The sequence below is a fragment of the Anser brachyrhynchus genome (genome assembly GCF_964034855.1).
Source record: "Anser brachyrhynchus genome assembly, chromosome: 13".
NCBI classification, from domain to species: Eukaryota; Metazoa; Chordata; class Aves; order Anseriformes; family Anatidae; genus Anser; species Anser brachyrhynchus.
Window position 1 is genome coordinate 683,037 of NC_137708.1, and position 17,047 is coordinate 700,083.

The window sequence follows — 17,047 nt, forward strand, 5'->3', positions numbered from 1 at the left end:
TTCCTGTCCTTTCAGGGTTATTTCACTCATAAATTTGCCCAGGAAACAGCCACTGCCTGTATTCAAAACTACTACTTCTCTTTGTCTCCTGCATAATGCCACCCTCCTCCCACCCCAAGTTGTTTAACATTCTCTGCTTTTGAGAGGTATCTTCTCATAGGTCCTCTGTATTCCCAACACTCACCAGTGTAAGCAGACAAGCCAAAGGAGGGGTTATTATGGGAATGTATGAGTAAGAATGCACATATGCAGTCTCCTGCAGCTTACCTCTGTAAGAAAACTGTTGATCCCTGATTCTTGCTCAGTGATATTTGCAGCTGAGGTCCAGAGGCACAAGCAGACAGTGTGTTAGAGCTCGGGATCTGCTGAAAGCCTGCTTCAGGCCCACCACCTGCTACGCAGCGAGTTCGCTGCCCTCAGCAGCCTGACGGTTTGCTGTCTGGGGAGGTATTTCAGGGAGCTTTTAGAGATCTGAAAGCACTGATTATTAATCCTGCACTCCGTATGAGGTCCATTGATTTGTGCACACAGTCATGGAGCTTGACGGGAATTGCATGTACAAAACAAACAGGCTCTCCTCTCCGAGAACCTGAAAGAGTTTCTAAACAACTTTCTCCTCCTGTATGCAGCATATCCAGAAATACTGGTGTGCGTGGTTGATAAGTTCCACCCAGCACCAACAGATCAGTGCAATCTAAAATCATCAGAAATACGTAAAAACAGTAAAAGGAGGCCTAAAAGTGAGTAAGCAGAGATTTTTTTTTTGTCTAGTGAATTGTTCTGGTGCATGTAGCATTATATACTGGTTTGTATATGGTATAAGTATATAGTCTGGAACTTGCATGCCACTTTTATTGCTAAGGCTCACCTTTTGCAGGAGAGACCATTTTCTCACTGAAAATGAAATGCTGTAAGCAGAATTCAGCTGTTGTTTAGAAGAGAAAATATGAAGTAGACCAAAGTCAACTTCTGATGTGATTTCCACATTCTGAACCACTTTGGGATAATTGCTTGGGTTAGATGCAGACAAAAGCTTCTTTTGCTCTTAAAAATGGTATCCCAAATGGCTCTGTCTTTGTTTCAACAGGAAAGAACCAGGTGTTTTGAAGTAGAGGATGAAAGCACCAACTGAGCAGCCTTCTCTGAAAGTTGGAGGAAAAGTGTACTCAGCTGAGAACAAATTAAAACAAGCTGACATGGAATTAAAACAACTTCAAGCTCCATCTGAGGTTTTCCTTCATTTACTTCATGTAATAACTAATTATTCTTTTCAGCCAACCTGTTCTTGATATATGAAGGGGTTGAGGGTGTGCAGTGCCAAACCAGCCCCTTTCCAGTGTGCCTGTTGAAAATGCTCCTCAGTGCTGCCTCTGCCCCTGAGGAACCTATCACACCTTAGAAGATCCCTTTGGCTTTGCACGTAAAGATATTGTTCATAATGCCAACTGCATCTTCATCAGCTTCCTAGAGAACCGAGCAGTTGAAGCTGATGGATCACTTGCTATGTCAGCTAGAGCTGTGGTCCCAGCTGCCCTGAGTGATCACAGTCTGGGTAACCTGCCATGCCTCACTCCCTGCTTCGGTCGTACGGGCCACAGATGAGGGGTTTTCTTGGGGAGTTTGACCATTACTCTTCCTTGGTCAAACTCATGTCAGTCTACCAAGCAACTAACAGGACCACCTTCAATTGGACAGACAGCCGCATTGTGGAGTGGGAGAAATTTGCTGAGCTGGCTAAATATGAGCCAGAGTCCCAGAAGCCAACAGTGAAGGCTCTCCTTATCGTGGCGTACTCGGTGATTATCATCATGTCTCTCTTTGGGAACATGCTGGTGTGCCACGTGGTGCTGAAGAACAAGAGGATGCACTCAGCCACCAGCCTTTTCATTGTCAATCTTGCGGTCTCTGACATTATGATCACGCTGCTCAACACGCCTTTTACCTTGGTAAGTGGCATGCTGTGTTGTCCTTTCAGCCAGGAGGGGAGTCTCATGGAAATGCTCTTGTCTGGCGGTCGCAGGCTCTCTGCGCATGCAATTCTAGGACTGAGGCATGAACCCAACAGAAATAAGTCTGATAGACAACTCTGCCAGGCAAGTAAAACTCTGGTCAGCAAACTGTGCGCTCCCCTTGCTCTTCCAGACTCTGTATTTCCTAAAAGACTCTGAAGTCTCTCCAGGTATGCTGCTGAACTGACACAAATCAGAAGAGTTTGGGGAATGGAGAATAGGTGTCTGGGTATGTATGTGATGTTAACATACATGCTGGGGAATTACAAGGTCAAACTTAAGACTTAGTGGGTCAAAACAACTTGAATGCTGGTTGTACTTAGGTAACTGGAAGAAAGATGGCAAATTCTTCAGATCTACCAGCTGGGTAAAGTCTTTAGTGAAAGCTCTCCAGACCTGCAGGGGGTGGTTGTGTGAGCGAACCATGGTCCACTTTTTCCAAATATAATTGTCAGTATAATCAAAAAGTTATTACCATTGCTCACAAATGATGTTTATGTGATTAAGCCAGGAGGGCTGCAACAGGACCACTCATTTCAACTATGTTTTTTAACCTTATAAACTCTTCTGTAAAGCGTTTTGAAATCCAACATAGCTAGTTGGGTTTCAGGTGAGGCTGCCCAGACGGCCAACCAAAAAGCATGAGCTGGCTCGGGTGCTGTCCAGGGGCTTTCCCTACGGATTTGCTTACTGATGGCTTGTTTTCCCTTCAGGTTCGGTTTGTGAACAGCACGTGGATCTTTGGGAAGGCCATGTGCCACATCAGCCGCTTTGTGCAGTACTGCTCGCTCCACGTTTCCACGCTGACTCTAACAGCCATCGCCCTGGACAGGCACCAGGTGAGGCACTGCTTGTCTGCGCTTCCCTTGCAAGGCTCCTCCCAAGCCCCTGCCAGCCTCGGCTGAGCCGGTGGTTCAGGCTTTATTTTAAATGGGGGCCTTGAAAGACAGCCGAGCCACTGCTGAATGCAACCCATTTGTTCAGCTATACAGGGATTTTTTTCAAGTTTTTCAGCTTTCTATCCCTAAAACCATAAAACACTGGTCTGTATCATCCTGAGCTTAAATTCTGACCTCATCACCTGTTTGTTGTTTTGTTCTTCTTTTCCCACTGGGCATTTGCTGCATCATCAAGCTGCAGGGCAGATTGAGTTGGTAGCAATTCTCATCTCACTGTAGCAGTGAGTAAAAAGCAATCCTGACGTTAAAGTTCTAAAGTAGAGGATTGAAGTGTAACTGTGGGACTGATGCTGGACCATAAAGGGGAGTGGCAGAGTGAGAAACTTCTGCTGGCAACACTGGGAGGACACGTCGGAGCTGTGAGAAGACTTTTCCTGCCATCTGCCTACAGCCAAGCTGCATCAGTTGCTTACTTACTGTAATAAATACTCAATGTACTGCAAGTAGACAAAAGAGGAGGTAGACCGGGCCAGTGCTTATTTCTAGCAGTCACTCTCCTTTCCTGTATTATATATACACCTATCAGCAAAAATTATATTCTTCAGACTGAGCTTTTATAAGCTCTTTATCTTTTAATCTAACTCAGGAAATTTCGTAAAAGGTGAGTTAATCCCTCAAAACATGGGAGAAGGGCTCAGCTTGATAGGTTTAGCTAGTACAGAAGACATTTCGTTATGTAATTCATATAGAATAAATGAACGTACTCATTATTGAAGAGACTTGTGTAGATTTTTTTTTAAAGTAACCTACAATTTAAAGAAAATTAGTCTCACAGAAGAAAATAGAGAAAAAGTTTATTTGAAAGCACTTCTGAAAAGTTGAAAGGTTGCCATTTTCTAGGTCACTCTAATAAGCAGGACATCTTCCTAATCATGGATGTTATTTTCTTAATAGCATTAGATCATGGGAAAAATACCTCTGCTGTGTGTACTGGTGGAGGGCCTTTGCTTTCCCATGAGATAAGAGTCACTGTGAAGTCTTTATTACAGGTCATTCTGAACCCACTAAAGCAAAGGATGTCACTAACAAAAGGAGCGCTGAGCATTTCTGTTATCTGGCTGATGGCAACCTGTTTCTCCCTGCCACATGCCGTCTATCAAAAGCTTTTCCAGTATAACTACAGGTGAGTTACTCCCTGGCACATCTGACCCCTTCCAAGCAAGACGTCCTGCAGCCTTCAGCTGCAGTGGTGGTGGCTTGTAGCAGGCAGAGCTCCTGGAGGGGCTCCCAGGTTCGGGGGGGGAAGGCAAGAACTTGGTGGAATCAGCGGGAATTTGTGTGTGAATAAAATCTAACTTCCTACAGCAGAGGTGGCTGCTGCGAAGAGCCTCTTGGCTCACTTCAGTGCACATACGTGCTCAGGACCTCGGTTTGTTTTCATCTCCCAAAAATCAGGACGAGCGGGTTAGTCTCACCTGTGCAGCCTCGTGCTGGTGGTAGGCTGTAAGGCACAGGTGGGCAGGCGGTGCGGCTCCGCTGGGGCACAGCAGCTTGGGGCCTCCTTGAGTTTCATCACACCTTCAGGGTGGGGTCTGTCCCCAGTTTCTTCTCCCAAGGGTCTTTCCTCTTCCCTCCTCACACTTACGCAGATTTCAGTGCCAGGAAGACCATGTCTATTCAGCTTGCCCAGTACCCAGACAAGGAGGAAGTGGAGAGCAGGTGCAGCAGTTTGAAAAAGAAAGAAAATAAAACCTATCACGTAAACATCTGGTACTTGCTTTAGCAAGACTATACAGAAAACCACCTAGATAACTATTTCTAGTATGCTTCTTTGTCTTCCCTAGCAATGAAGAGGGCTCTTTGCTTGGCTGAACACAACAACAAAAACTATTAAAAGAAGGTAAAGTGGAATTTCACACCCACGTGAAGACTTCTGAAGTATCAGAAGAAAGTGAAGGTTCTGCTCTGGAGAAAAAAAATAAAAATAAAAAATATGCTGATCTTCTCATCTACCTGTTAGTCTAGTGAGGGCTTTCATTGTTAGGAAGCCACCTTTTCTACTAGGGAGAAATAAAGAATCAGAAGTCTCGTTTGGGTTTGCCCTTGCAATCTGTTGTTCCTCCACATTATCCAATCTACTGTGCTCCTCTTGTCCTCATGAGCCTCAAGAGTGGCACTTGGCAGGAATGCCTATGGACCCATGCTAAGCTTTAGCCCTGGGTGTGCGGCATAGGTCAGGAGAGCCCACAACCCACAGCACGCCTGTGGTGTCAGTGCTACCTCCCGGCCACAAAGTAGGCCATAATGCTACACTGCGTGTGGTTTTCGTGGTGCTGCTTCATACTGCTGGTGCCTGCGTTTTGCAGGAATGCCGGGCTCAAGGCCAAGGGACTGGAATTTTCGGCTTGAGAGCCGAGTACCAGGGAGCAGAGTAAGAAGACAGCAAGAGAAGGATTTTTGTCGTAGATATTGAGCTTCTGCGTAAAGGACAAACGTCTTTCTTCCTACAGTACGGTCACTTCTATCAGTGTGACAGGGAGACCATTCAACTATTTGCTCAGGCTTTTTATAGCTGTTTGCGTACAGGAGGTTATACAAAATAGGAGAGTAATCAGGGCTTTCACAGCTCTTCCTTGCTTGTGCTTATGATTTATTTGCTGAGAGATGCCTTATGGGGGGATATAAGATCTTCAACTGCTTAGACTTTGTAAACAAAGTGCTGGGTTACTCCAGTGCTTGCATTGCTTCGCAGCTGCGCTCAGGCTATTACTGAACAAATTGCTTATGAATGAACAAATGCCGCTATCTCTTTCCCTGCACCTGTCTCTGCTTGTCCTTTAGCGTGCCCAGAGGAAACCTAGCCTCGAGCTGGCATGAGGCAGCTCGGCGATATAAGGACTTCCAGGACACGTTATTCTCATCACTGTTTTCCATTGAATAAAAATCCCGGTTGTAATATCGCCCATAATAGGTCCTGCGGGGCAGGGGCCCCTGCGGCAGCCGAGCAGGGAGCTGTTCCTCCCGTGGGAACAGGGGATGGGCTCCAGCAGCGCCGGATCCCGCTGGCTGCGGCGTGCGGTGGCGCGGCCAAATCCGTGGTGACCCCGGGCTCCACCAACACACGGCGGCCTCTCCGGCCTCGCTCTCTGCCAGCCGCCGTCCTTGAGCAGGCGGGAGCTGCTTCTCACGCCTGCACCACCTGCGGGCCAGCCGGCAGCCCCAGGGCATGGCCTGGCCTCCCCGTGCCCCGCAGGAGGAAGCGCCTCTCCTCTCCTCTCCTCTCCTCTCCTCTCCTCTCCTCTCCTCTCCTCTCCTCTCCTCTCCTCTCCTCTCCTCTCCTCTCCTCTCCTCTCCTCTCCTCTCCTCTCCTCTCCTCTCCTCTCCTCTCCTCTCCTCTCCTCTCCTCTCCTCTCCTCTCCTCTCCTCTCCTCTCCTCTCCTCTCCTCTCCTCTCCTCTCCTCTCCTCTCCTCTCCTCTCCTCTCCTCTCCTCTCCTCTCCTCTCCTCTCCTCTCCTCTCCTCTCCTCTCCTCTCCTCTCCTCTCCTCTCCTCTCCTCTCCTCTCCTCTCCTCTCCTCTCCTCTCCTCTCCTCTCCTCTCCTCTCCTCTCCTCTCCTCTCCTCTCCTCTCCTCTCCTCTCCTCTCCTCTCCTCTCCTCTCCTCTCCTCTCCTCTCCTCTCCTCTCCTCTCCTCTCCTCTCCTCTCCTCTCCTCTCCTCTCCTCTCCTCTCCTCTCCTCTCCTCTCCCACGAGCATCCTCGGAGCCCGTTGCGGCTCCGCTCGGAGGAGCTCTGCTCCCCTGCCCTTCGTACTACCTCTTCACAGGCGCAGCTCCGCTCACTGAAGTCCTTTTCCAAGCAATCTTCTATTTGTGGCACAAAAGCCAACTCCGAGGGTTGAAAACAGGATATTAAAGATACTAATCAATACTGCAGCAAATAATGTGGCTTGATGGAGGCTAACAAGTGAACAGAGGACAAGGTTTGAGGAGAAAAGGCCAAAAGGGAGTAAAAGAAAAAAAGCAGGGAAAAAAAAAGAAAGAAAAGGAGAGAACATCCACAGGAAATAAATTTCTGAGTGCCCCTTCCTCTTAAGGTGTTATTGTTTCCAGTCATCTGCTGTGCCGTGTGGAGGAACGCTTGGTTCTCTGCAGGGGCTGTTGAGGTACGTGTGCTGAGAGCAGCAACGCAGTGAGAAATGCTAACAGAGCATGTGTCTGTTGTGCTGAATTTGGCAGATTAGTTAATCTCTGTTGAATTAAGCTATCAGATATAGTTAAACTACTTTTTAAAATTTGTTTTTTAATTTTTTATTTATTTATTTATTTATTTATTTTTGTTAGTTAGCCACCAGAAGTTAAACTGTGGTGTTTGAGTTAAACCCGCGTTAAGCAACCCCGTTTTCCAGTAACTGTGCCTGTTTTACGAGGCAGCAGTAAGGTCCCTGGAGGAAACACGGCGGGCAGGACATGAAGCCGTGCTCTCGGGGGTGCAGACGGCTCTGCAGGGGGCACCTGAGCGCTCCCCGGCGCAGCTCTCGGCCTCCAGCCCTGGCTGCCCGCGGTGGGGTCCTGGGCAGGAGGGCGGCTGCAGCAGTGTGGGCAGCGGCTGCAGGTCCAGCGTGGCAAAGACGAGTCAGAGCTAGGGCAAGCAGGCTGCAGCGATGACCCAAGCATGTCCTGAAGCTCCGCTGCGTCCCAGTAGTATCGGGTCAGTTGTGCGTGGCCAGACAACAGTTTGAACAGGCCATCCGCAATAGGAGTAATGCATCCTGGGCTGGATTTCTGGGTGGACACGTTTAGGGAAACCTGGGCATCATGTGTGCCTTACCTGGGTGTGCAGGAATCACATACAAGACGGGAGAAGAGCAGGGAGCTCAGTGGTGCTCGCCCACTATCCCCTCTCCTCCTGCATTGGGATTTTCAGGAAGAGAAAGGTGACACTGCTGTGTCTGTGCCCAGGCACGCGCAGGGAAGGGGCAGAGCTGATCAGTTCAGTGCTTCTTCCACAGGAGCCCCTTTTGTAAAAGTGGCCTTCAGGAGCAACTTCTTGCCATGTTAAGGGGACTCATTCAATTAAAATCCACTGCAGCTTCAAAGAAGAAACTCCACATTGTCTTTCTAAGACTTTCTTGTATCAGACAACATGACAATTTAGGAGGAAAGGTGATACAAATAAATACACAGTAGCCAGTCAGCCTCAGTGAGAAAGATGTGGAGAACATCATGAGAGAAGGCTTTCTGGGAAACAGAAAATAGGCAATTTTGAGTAAGCTTTGGTTGAGATTAGCAATATCTGGCCCTCTGTCAGCATTACAAGCCTGAGGATGTGGTTGTGGGTGGTGTGCAAGCCCCACTATGGTTTGCCAAATTAGTAGCATCCATTTACAAAGCAATGTCCACATGCTATATACATATTTCTTTGTTTTCAAGGGAAGCCACTGTCCGGAGCTTGTGCGTCCCCGATTTTCCTGAGCCTGCAGAACTGGTCTGGAAGTATCTGGACCTGTCTACCTTTCTCCTCCTCTACCTCCTGCCCCTGCTTATCATCACTGTCACCTACACACGCCTGGCTAAGAAGCTGTGGCTCCGCAACGCCATTGGAGACATCACCACGCAGCAGTATATCACCCACCACAAGAACAAGAAGAAGAGCATCAAGATGCTGATGCTGGTGGTGGTGGTCTTTGCCGTCTGCTGGTTCCCTCTCAACTGCTACGTGGTGCTCATCTCCAGCCTAGGCATCAAGACGAAGAACTCCCTCTATTTTGTTCTGCACTGGTTTGCCATGAGCAGCACCTGCTACAATCCTTTCATCTACTGCTGGCTGAACGAGAGCTTCCGCTCGGAGCTCAAGTCCCTGCTCTGCATGTGCCAGAAGGTGCCTCCGCCTCGGGACAACGTGCTGCCGCCTGTTATCACGTCCTGCCGAGAGGCATGGATGGAGCAGGCCAGGTGCAGGAAGGGACCTTCCTCCCAGACCATTTGCTCCACTGTCAATGCCCAGACAGCCAACACCGATCTGTGAGCCAAAGGGCAGAGGTGAGTTGGTTGGTGGACATCAAAGGGCATCTCCCTGTTTCTTCTCAGGAATCCGTGTTGCTGCTCTGGTTTGTTATTACTGTTTTTCACATATTATTTACTGGTATCACAGTAGTACCTGCTTTACTCAGTGCTGTGGAAACACAGCCTTTCAAACACCCTCCCTCCAACCCTGCAGTTGAAACTGGTCCAAGGAGCAGGCAAGAATGCAGGGGACATGGGATGACGTGGATGGGGTGGTTGCTTTCCAGGAGGCTCCCATCATTTTAACAGCACAGGCTGTGGGACCCCAGTTTCCTGCATTGCTGGTCTGTGTCAGAGCCTGTAATGTGTGCCGTGATACCAGCAGGGCTTTGCAGAGCTGCAGAAGTGTGCAGGTTTTGACGTGTTTGAAGGAAGGACTTTGACATCCAGGTAGACTTTGTCCACAGATGATTTCGCCAGATAATTTATACCAAAGCCTCCCAGCAGAGTGAAGCGTAAGGTAAGTCAGCAGCGGTTTCCATGTGAAGTACGGCTGCTCTTCCTCCCCTTGCGCTTTCCTCCCTGGCACTGTCCTACCCCCTTGCTGCTTTGGGATCTCCAGAGCAAACAGCTGGAAACTGCCCAGGAGTGCTGGTGGGGCTGGGAGCACGCAGCAGCGTGAGCAGGCAGCGGGGCGCCAGCGGGAGCAGCGCGGGATGGCGCTGCCGGCACTACCAGGGGGTGTAGGGCTCCAGCAGGGCTATGCGGGTAAAGGTAAGGGAAGAATTTAATTTGGCTGCTAGAGCCACATGAATAACTGTGTTGAAAGGCAGGGCATGAATGCAGGCAACACTGGCTCCATGGGATTTCCAGAGGAACAAGTGGATGGAGCGACGTGCCGTGTCCAGCACACAGAGCTCCGAGCAACCAAACCTCCACCCTCGGTGGCAGCTGGGGAGCAGAGCCGGTGAGCAGGAAGAGATCGTTCCCACACTGCGGCTTAGACTGGAGCTGTGCTTCATAATTAGACACAATTTCATTTAGTCCAGTAAGGATTCCTTCTAATTTCTATTATAAATCCATTAATTCATCAAATAAACCTACACAGGAACTAAAGGCCACAAAATATTGCATCAGGGCTGTAGCATTCACTAACTGAAGAATGAAATTATTCTACATAATTACTAATTGTTGTAAGAGAAATTCATTTAGACAGCTGAATTGACTCAGAGTAAGAGGGAAAGTTTTGTTTACAATCCTGGGAAAAATATAATTTAATTTAGATGTGCTTGGGAGGTAGATGAAGAAAAGAAGATGGAACAAAGGAAAGAGAGAGAGAGGAAAAAGAAAAAAGAAAAAGACAAGGACAAGAGACAAAGAGGCAGACAGAAATCAGATTTGCTATGTGATTTTGCAAGCAGTGTTGAGCAGTGGTTGGGCATTGGGAACAGGATCTGCTTCTGACCTAGCCAGAGCTGTCCCCTCCCCATCATGCCACCCCTCTAATAAATTGTACCAAGACTGGAGATCAAGAAAGGCTGGAATAGTCCCACAAAATGCACTGCTCTAAAGTAGAGAACCTTTAAACCAAGCCTAAAAATGTGTTCATTGTGCTCTCTGCAAGTTGTTTTCAGTATGTCTTTTCATAGTCCACTTCATGTGTGCACACAAAACACATGGTTTCGAAGAGATCCATCTTTCTACATTTTCTTTCAATGTTCTTGGTATATTTCAGGCTTCTGTGAAATAACCATAGCAACAATGTTAACATGATATATTCCATGAGAAACATGGCTCTCACTGTAATTCTGTATTTTCTTGTGATGTTTGTCCGAGAGTGCTGGTACAGACTGGCTGCCCATTTCCCTAGAAAGAACCACACTTCTGGGGAGCAGCGAGCCAGCCCTGGGGTCGTACCTGCCTGGCATCCTCTCGGTACAAGAAGTGGTCTGGGAGCACCTGTCACTTCTGTTGGCTATGGGAGTATCAGAAGTCTCTCAGAAATCTCTTAAGCTTGTCTCAAGTCCATCTTTAAGATTTATTAGTGTTGTTTTTTTTTTTCCTTTCTTTTTTTTTTTCTTCTTTCTATCTTTAAATGGCTTCATGATCTTTTTCTGGAGGAATCAAAGACCTCAGTCCAAAGTAGGTCTCTGTTCATGCCTTGATTTCCTGCCAGTCCTCCTGCCATGCATTTAGCTGTCTCTTGCTATGAAAAGTAACTTAGCTTTTTTCCTTAGATCTGTAAACTGTAGCATGTCTTTATTGCTGAGATTTTTCTCCCCTAAATGGGCATGATGTAAGAGCTGTCTGTATTGCATCTTTGTAATGACTTTGCTATCTGGACTGACAATTATCAATGCCTGAATGAGATTCAAAACCTCACACGCTTTACTCATTACCTAGGGGCTCTCATATCACTTGAGGATGGATGCACTGGCTAATCAGCTTGCAAGGAAAGGTTAGGATGCATGACTTGAAAAAAAAAAAGGAAAAAAAAAGAAAGAAAAAAGAAAAAAAAAGAGAAAGAAAAAAAAAGGAGGAAAGCTGAGCTGTGTTGTTTGACTTCGGAAGGTACAGTGACTGAGGGGGAAGAGGGTGCACCTCTGCTGAAATGCAGGAGCAAGGCTTGCTCCTACCATTAGAAGGCTTACCTGGCCAATGTTCAGAAGAAAAAAAACTTAAGAAATCTGCTTTTGCTAAAATGTGTCAGGGTCTGAGCCTACTCAGCAGGTAAATAGAAGCTGAAGTGCTTAACGCTTTGTCTTCAGACACACGCTCACAGGTGGGAATGGCTTCCTGAACGGCGCCCCAGGCAGCTGCGTGTGCTGCATCACGGCCGTGGCCAGTCCTTCCCCCGGGTGCTGCTGTCCCCCCGCTGCCCCAGCAGGCTGCCGGGGGCTGGTTGTGGCTGCTGCAGGCACCTGGATGGGCAACGTAGGTGTGACGTGTGCCGTCAGTTCCCCGCGGCCCTTCTGGCCCCGCACGCTCTCATAGCTGGGGTGGTGGGGTGGGGTGGGCTGCTGTGGAGTGGGCAGAGTGGTCCCAGGCAGCCCGACCGCCGCACAAGCCCTTTCCTGTCCCTTGCCAGGCTGAACCGGCCTCTGCTGCCCTGGCTGTGGCCCTCGCCAGCACGCAGGTGACTCAGATTTATCACTGTGGGAGGCAAGATCCCGAGGGTGAGCCTGGAGGACAGAGTCCTAAGACAGCGACTTACCGGAGCCTGCTCCACAGGAACTACCCGAGCACACGCAAATCAGTATGCAAAGATTCAGCAGGGAAATGTCTGAGTGATTAACAACCCAGATTTACTCATGTTAGCTCATGCCAAATGTATCCAACTGCCTTCAGCAGAGTTGCTGATGAAGGCGATAACAGAGAACACAGTGCAGAGGATACCTGAATTCCAGAGGCAAATCCCCTTATATAGCCCCACCACATAATGAACAAAGAAACCACAAAATGCCAACTAGATGAGGAAAAGCAAAGCAGAAAAAATGCACAATGAGTCAGAAAATTAGCTCAGGAAGGAGAAGCAGAATAGAATTATTAGCAGTTAGCTCTTCAAGTTGAAAACAGTACAGAAAGTCTGTTCAGAGGAATAAATGGAAATGTTCTCAGTTAGATCCAGATCAAGCCCTGAGAAGTGGGAATGCAGCTGGGCCAGCATCAGAGACCATCCTCTTGCACTACTATAAGAATTAGCAGATTTGTTCATGCTGATACCCAGAGGGAGAAGAGGGAGAAAAACCCCCAAACCTCACACAGGAAGTTTGGATGCAAAGTGCACACCTGGAATTAGCAGCTGGAAAATAACGAACTGACAGCCGCTGCCATGGCCAGCCGAGAAGAGTTTCTCCCGCAAGTCAGGGAAGATTGCTCTACCCTCTCACCGACTGAAAAGCAAACGCCCATTTCCCTCAAGCTATCACCTCCTACATCGTGGTGGGGAGAAAAATTCGTCTGATCTCCCCAGATTTTGGATGAAGCCCAAGCAGGAATACTGAAGGGATAAGGATCTGGTTCTTATGCCCAGCAGAGCGCTGCAGTCAGCTCTCATTTTAAAGATTCAAGGCTTTTCACAAAGCTGTCCTGTCCCACCGCCGCTCAGCAGTAGTCCCTACCCAAATCCCATGGATGTTCCTACGTCCTGAGTTCGATCTCCAAGCACTCCCGAGGGCACACACCTTTCCAATAACAGCTGCTCCATGTAGCTTGTCCTGATCAGCTTCTGTGCAAAGCAGGTACGCCAGAGGCCGTACTGTTGGCCGTGCTGCGTTCCAGGTGTCTGTGCAGGAACAGGACTGCAGTCCCTGGGGTTGCCTGGCAGAGCTGTCGGGACGAGCAGGCGTGCAGGAGCAGATCCCCGGATGCTGCCGAAGCCCCGGTGAGGGTCTGCCCGAAGCACCGAGCTGCACGAGGAGGGGGGTGGCATGGGGTCAGCGTGGAGGCGGTCACCGTGCCCAGAGGAAGGCGTGCGGGCGGCTGTGCCTGACGTGCTGCGCTGCAGCAAGCCCTTCCTAAGGGGCTGCTGGATGTCTCCCTCCAGATCAAAGCCAAAACATTTCTTGCTTCACCTCCTGTCTCCCTTCTCTGTATTTACTCCTTTGCCCCCAGTAATAGGGGTTAAAGTAACACCTTTGGTCTATACAAAAAAGGTTTTCTCTTCTGTGAGTCAAGAGTGGCTAATAATGCCTTGTTTGGCAACGCTAAATCGCGTGATGGGCCTGCTCTCTGCAATGAGCCGCCAGTGAAGAGCAGCTGTCACTTATCAGAGGTGACAGGGAAAAATATAATAATAATAATAATGATAATCAACGGGCTGAATCCCACAGAAACCAAGTGCTTGGTTTTATAACAATAGTCTGTCACTTTGAGAGGCCTTTTTTTGGAGATGCCTTTTTTTTTGTTGTTTCTATGACAGCCCTCATAAAAATCTCCTTGGCAGATAAGAACAGACAAATTGCTTTATAAAATTGGATTGATGGACCATCTAATTTGTCTGCTGGAGACAAAAACAATTGCTTTATGGGGTACCATAAGAGACAATCATAGGGAGTGTCCCGTTTAATGGAATTCCTGCTTATTGACTTGAAATTAATGCTGCTTTAGTGTATATAAGTTTATATCCTCACCAAGTGTCTTGTCTGTCTGACCTACCTGCATGCTTTCCTGGTGCACATAAGTAGCTAATCCATATCATGTCCTGGCAGGCTGTCGAACATCGGCGGTCTCTTGCAGAAAGGATTTCCACTCTGGCAAGGAGCTCCGCTGGGTAGTTGTAGCTGAAAGCTGCAGTGATTTTCAAGACATTATGGCTGACAGCTTCACGCCATTCTAGCAGAACTGCACCAGATGCTTCTGCCAGACCCACAAAGTCTTGCAGCTTCTTCTTTTTTTTTTTTTTTTTTTAGTTGGTTGGAAGCAGGAGTGCTGAGATACTAACAGGCCGACTCCCGTTCTTACCCCTGCCCTCAGAGTGGTTCCAAAGAATGTTTTTCAGTGTGGTGATAGGCACTTTATGTACATAAATGTATATATATATAGAGAGAGACTTTGTTCAAATCCCCACTTGTAGCCAGCTTTAGTATGGTAATCAGTGTAATTCCAAGGTTGCCAGACTTTGGATGTTGTTAAGGGAATAATTTATGATACATTGCAAAAATGATGGTGGGCAAGTGTTTGAGCAACAGATCTTATTCCTTTTCTCAGGAAAGAAATGATTGCTGGCTGCCACATCTTGTCTTGGGCAATTTCAAACAGGAGTTAAGTGACCAATGGCCTAAACCTTTTGCAGATTCTTTCTCCCTTCATTGCTCTCAAATCCTGTTTGCCTTGGTTCTGAAGGGGAACAGGGGGGAGTGTGTTGGAGAGGCTTGTCCCCAGCCGCTGTGGCTTTCCTCCGTGCTTTTGCAGGCATGGTGACACCGAGCTCTGGTGGAGCAGCCGTGAGCAGCAGTACAGCCGGCAGCAGCACGTGTTTCTTTCCCTCTTCTAGTCATTGAGGAAGACAAAGAAGACTGAACAAAATACAATATACTGCAGATGGAAGAAATGTACAAAGCAAGCAAGAAAGAAGTTTTGGCAAAGTTTTTTCTCCTTATGAAACAATTTATTTTCTAATTTTCTCCCCCAAATCTCCAGATAACCATCTAGAACACTGCTGAAGCCTCCTGTGGAAGCAGCTCGAGAAAGGATGCTCACAGCTCCTGGGGGTCTCCTGAAAAGAGATTTTCTTCCTTCTCCTGCTGCTGTGACTGTGCGTGGTGGTTTCAGGTTATCTGCTAACTCGAGGCACGTGGCAGGGTGGAGCTGCTGGCACAGCAAACATCCACTGCTCCTCAGCCTGCCTGAAATACATCTTTGTTGTTAGTTCAGGATTTGTGTTTGATTATCCAGCTCTGGTCACTGCCCACTGCAGTGAATGTGTAGTAAAAAGGGAGCGAGGCAGCACCGTGCCCCCAGCCTGCTTGCTGGCCTCTGCCACCAAACCATCTCATGAGCAGAGCAACTCCACTGGGATGGGCACGTTCCCCACCTGATATTCCCCGGTTTTGCTTTTGGAAATGGGGGTGGAGAGGGATTTTGAAATAAACGCGTGCTTATAGCTCCTTGTGGCACAGCTCAGTACATGTTTCAGGGGCAGCCCCTGATGAACCCCGCAGAGAGCAAACACCCTCTGTCATGGGAAGGCCATCCTGAACCAAGGCAGCATTTCCCTCCCCATGATATCAGCTGCGAGACAAATGAAATACTGGACTTTAACCCTCCTTTATGCATTGGTTCACTTGGATAACACATTGTTAAGTTCAGAGAAATGGCTGATTTTCAGCTGCACAAGCTGCCCATGGCAAAGCACCTGCTGAAGCGGCAGCAGAGGGAAGCAATGCTGGCTGCTGCCCAGCTGCTGCTCAGGCAGCCTGGACTTGGGGACCCCCCGCCATCAAGCACCCCCCCAGCACATCCAGAGCACCTTTAGGGAGAAGGCGAGATTTTTAAGTGGGGCTGAGAAAAAGCAGCCACAGGCACTGCAGAGCAGGCAAACTGCCACTGGGCACCAGGGGACGAAGGTACCCTCTGAAACTTGGCTTATTTGCAACACCCCTACTCTGCCTGAGCTGCTTGAGCAAAGCAAACAAACCTGAAGTCTATTACATCTGTATTAATGGGGTTTAAAACTACCTGCACCAACACAGTAGAGTTAGCTGCACTGATAGCCTAAGATTCATTTTCTGTAGCCTTAGTCCATCACTCCAAGTAATTTGCCTGCAACAGACACTCTTCAGGCTTGACTCAGTCAAGCATCACTCAGCATGGTTTGTCCTCCCACAGCAAGTACAGGGTGATTTCCTTTTCCCTTGCAGCTGAAATCACTGTTGAAATCACTCTACAGCTGCTGCCAACACTTTTCCCATTGCAAGAAAAATAAAGACGATAACCCCACACCTCCTGAACCTGCTTGGTGAGGTTGCTTCTCATTGCTTAGCACATTTTATTCCAGCACTTCCCATTTGTTATTTGATTCCAAACTGAAAAACTAGAGCAGGACAGCAATTTCAAAAACAGCAAAATAAGAATGGCACCAAGCTAAGGCCTGGCATCATGTGCTTCACCAAGCTGTTGTTTAAAAAGCTTGTTTCACTACTGGGTACCAGTCTCCCCACCTTCCATGTGTTTACCAGGGGCCAGCACCAGCCTTTGCTGCTCCGCCGAGTTGCCGCCCGCAGCCCCTGCAGCCCAGCAGCAGCTCCTGCTCAGACGAACACAGCAGGTGCTCAAGCAGCAGCGGTGGTGTTGTTGGACTAGCCAGGTGTAGGCAATTACTTTAACAGTGATGAACTGTCAGAAGCCTGGAAAAGAGAGAACAACCTTACTACTCCAGCATGGGAGAAAACATGGGTGTTGTGGTGACTGTCCCTGCAGGCTCCCAGAGGAGGAGCCCTGCCCGCTGGGAACCTTGGGGAGCTCCAGCGCCTTCCTTCCCCTCCTCCCCTGCCTGCCTGCCTCAGCCCTCTCCCTCAAGCTCTCTGCCCGGCGGTTGTTGCTGTCCTCCCGGGCCGCTCTTTGCCTGTGCAAGATGAGTGACAGCTGCCGGGGACAGGCAGAAGGTGATTTACCAATTTTTCCTGAAGCTAAGTTGT

At 48.5% G+C, this 17,047-nt stretch overlaps 1 protein-coding gene across 3 annotated transcripts; it reads left to right on the forward strand.

Moving 5' to 3' along the window:
* Window positions 1–1,087: 1,087 nt before the first annotated feature.
* Window positions 1,088–15,283, forward strand: LOC308177274 (G-protein coupled receptor 83-like). 3 transcript variants are annotated; one of them, XM_080554225.1, is made up of 5 exons: window positions 1,088–1,229; window positions 1,696–1,946; window positions 2,723–2,848; window positions 3,958–4,091; window positions 8,337–15,042. In XM_080554225.1, the coding sequence occupies exons 2-5, from the start codon at window positions 1,809–1,811 to the stop codon at window positions 8,929–8,931; spliced, it is 993 nt and encodes a 330-aa protein (XP_080410351.1). In that variant the 5' UTR covers window positions 1,088–1,229; window positions 1,696–1,808; the 3' UTR covers window positions 8,932–15,042. The 3 variants fall into 3 exon arrangements, 2 of the variants coding, with proteins under 2 accessions (XP_080410351.1, XP_080410350.1); XR_013938967.1 differs by adding an exon at window positions 15,051–15,283 and having other exon boundaries at window positions 1,092–1,946; window positions 8,337–9,429; XM_080554224.1 differs by adding an exon at window positions 15,051–15,283 and having other exon boundaries at window positions 1,092–1,946; window positions 8,337–8,945.
* Window positions 15,284–17,047: the final 1,764 nt, after the last annotated feature.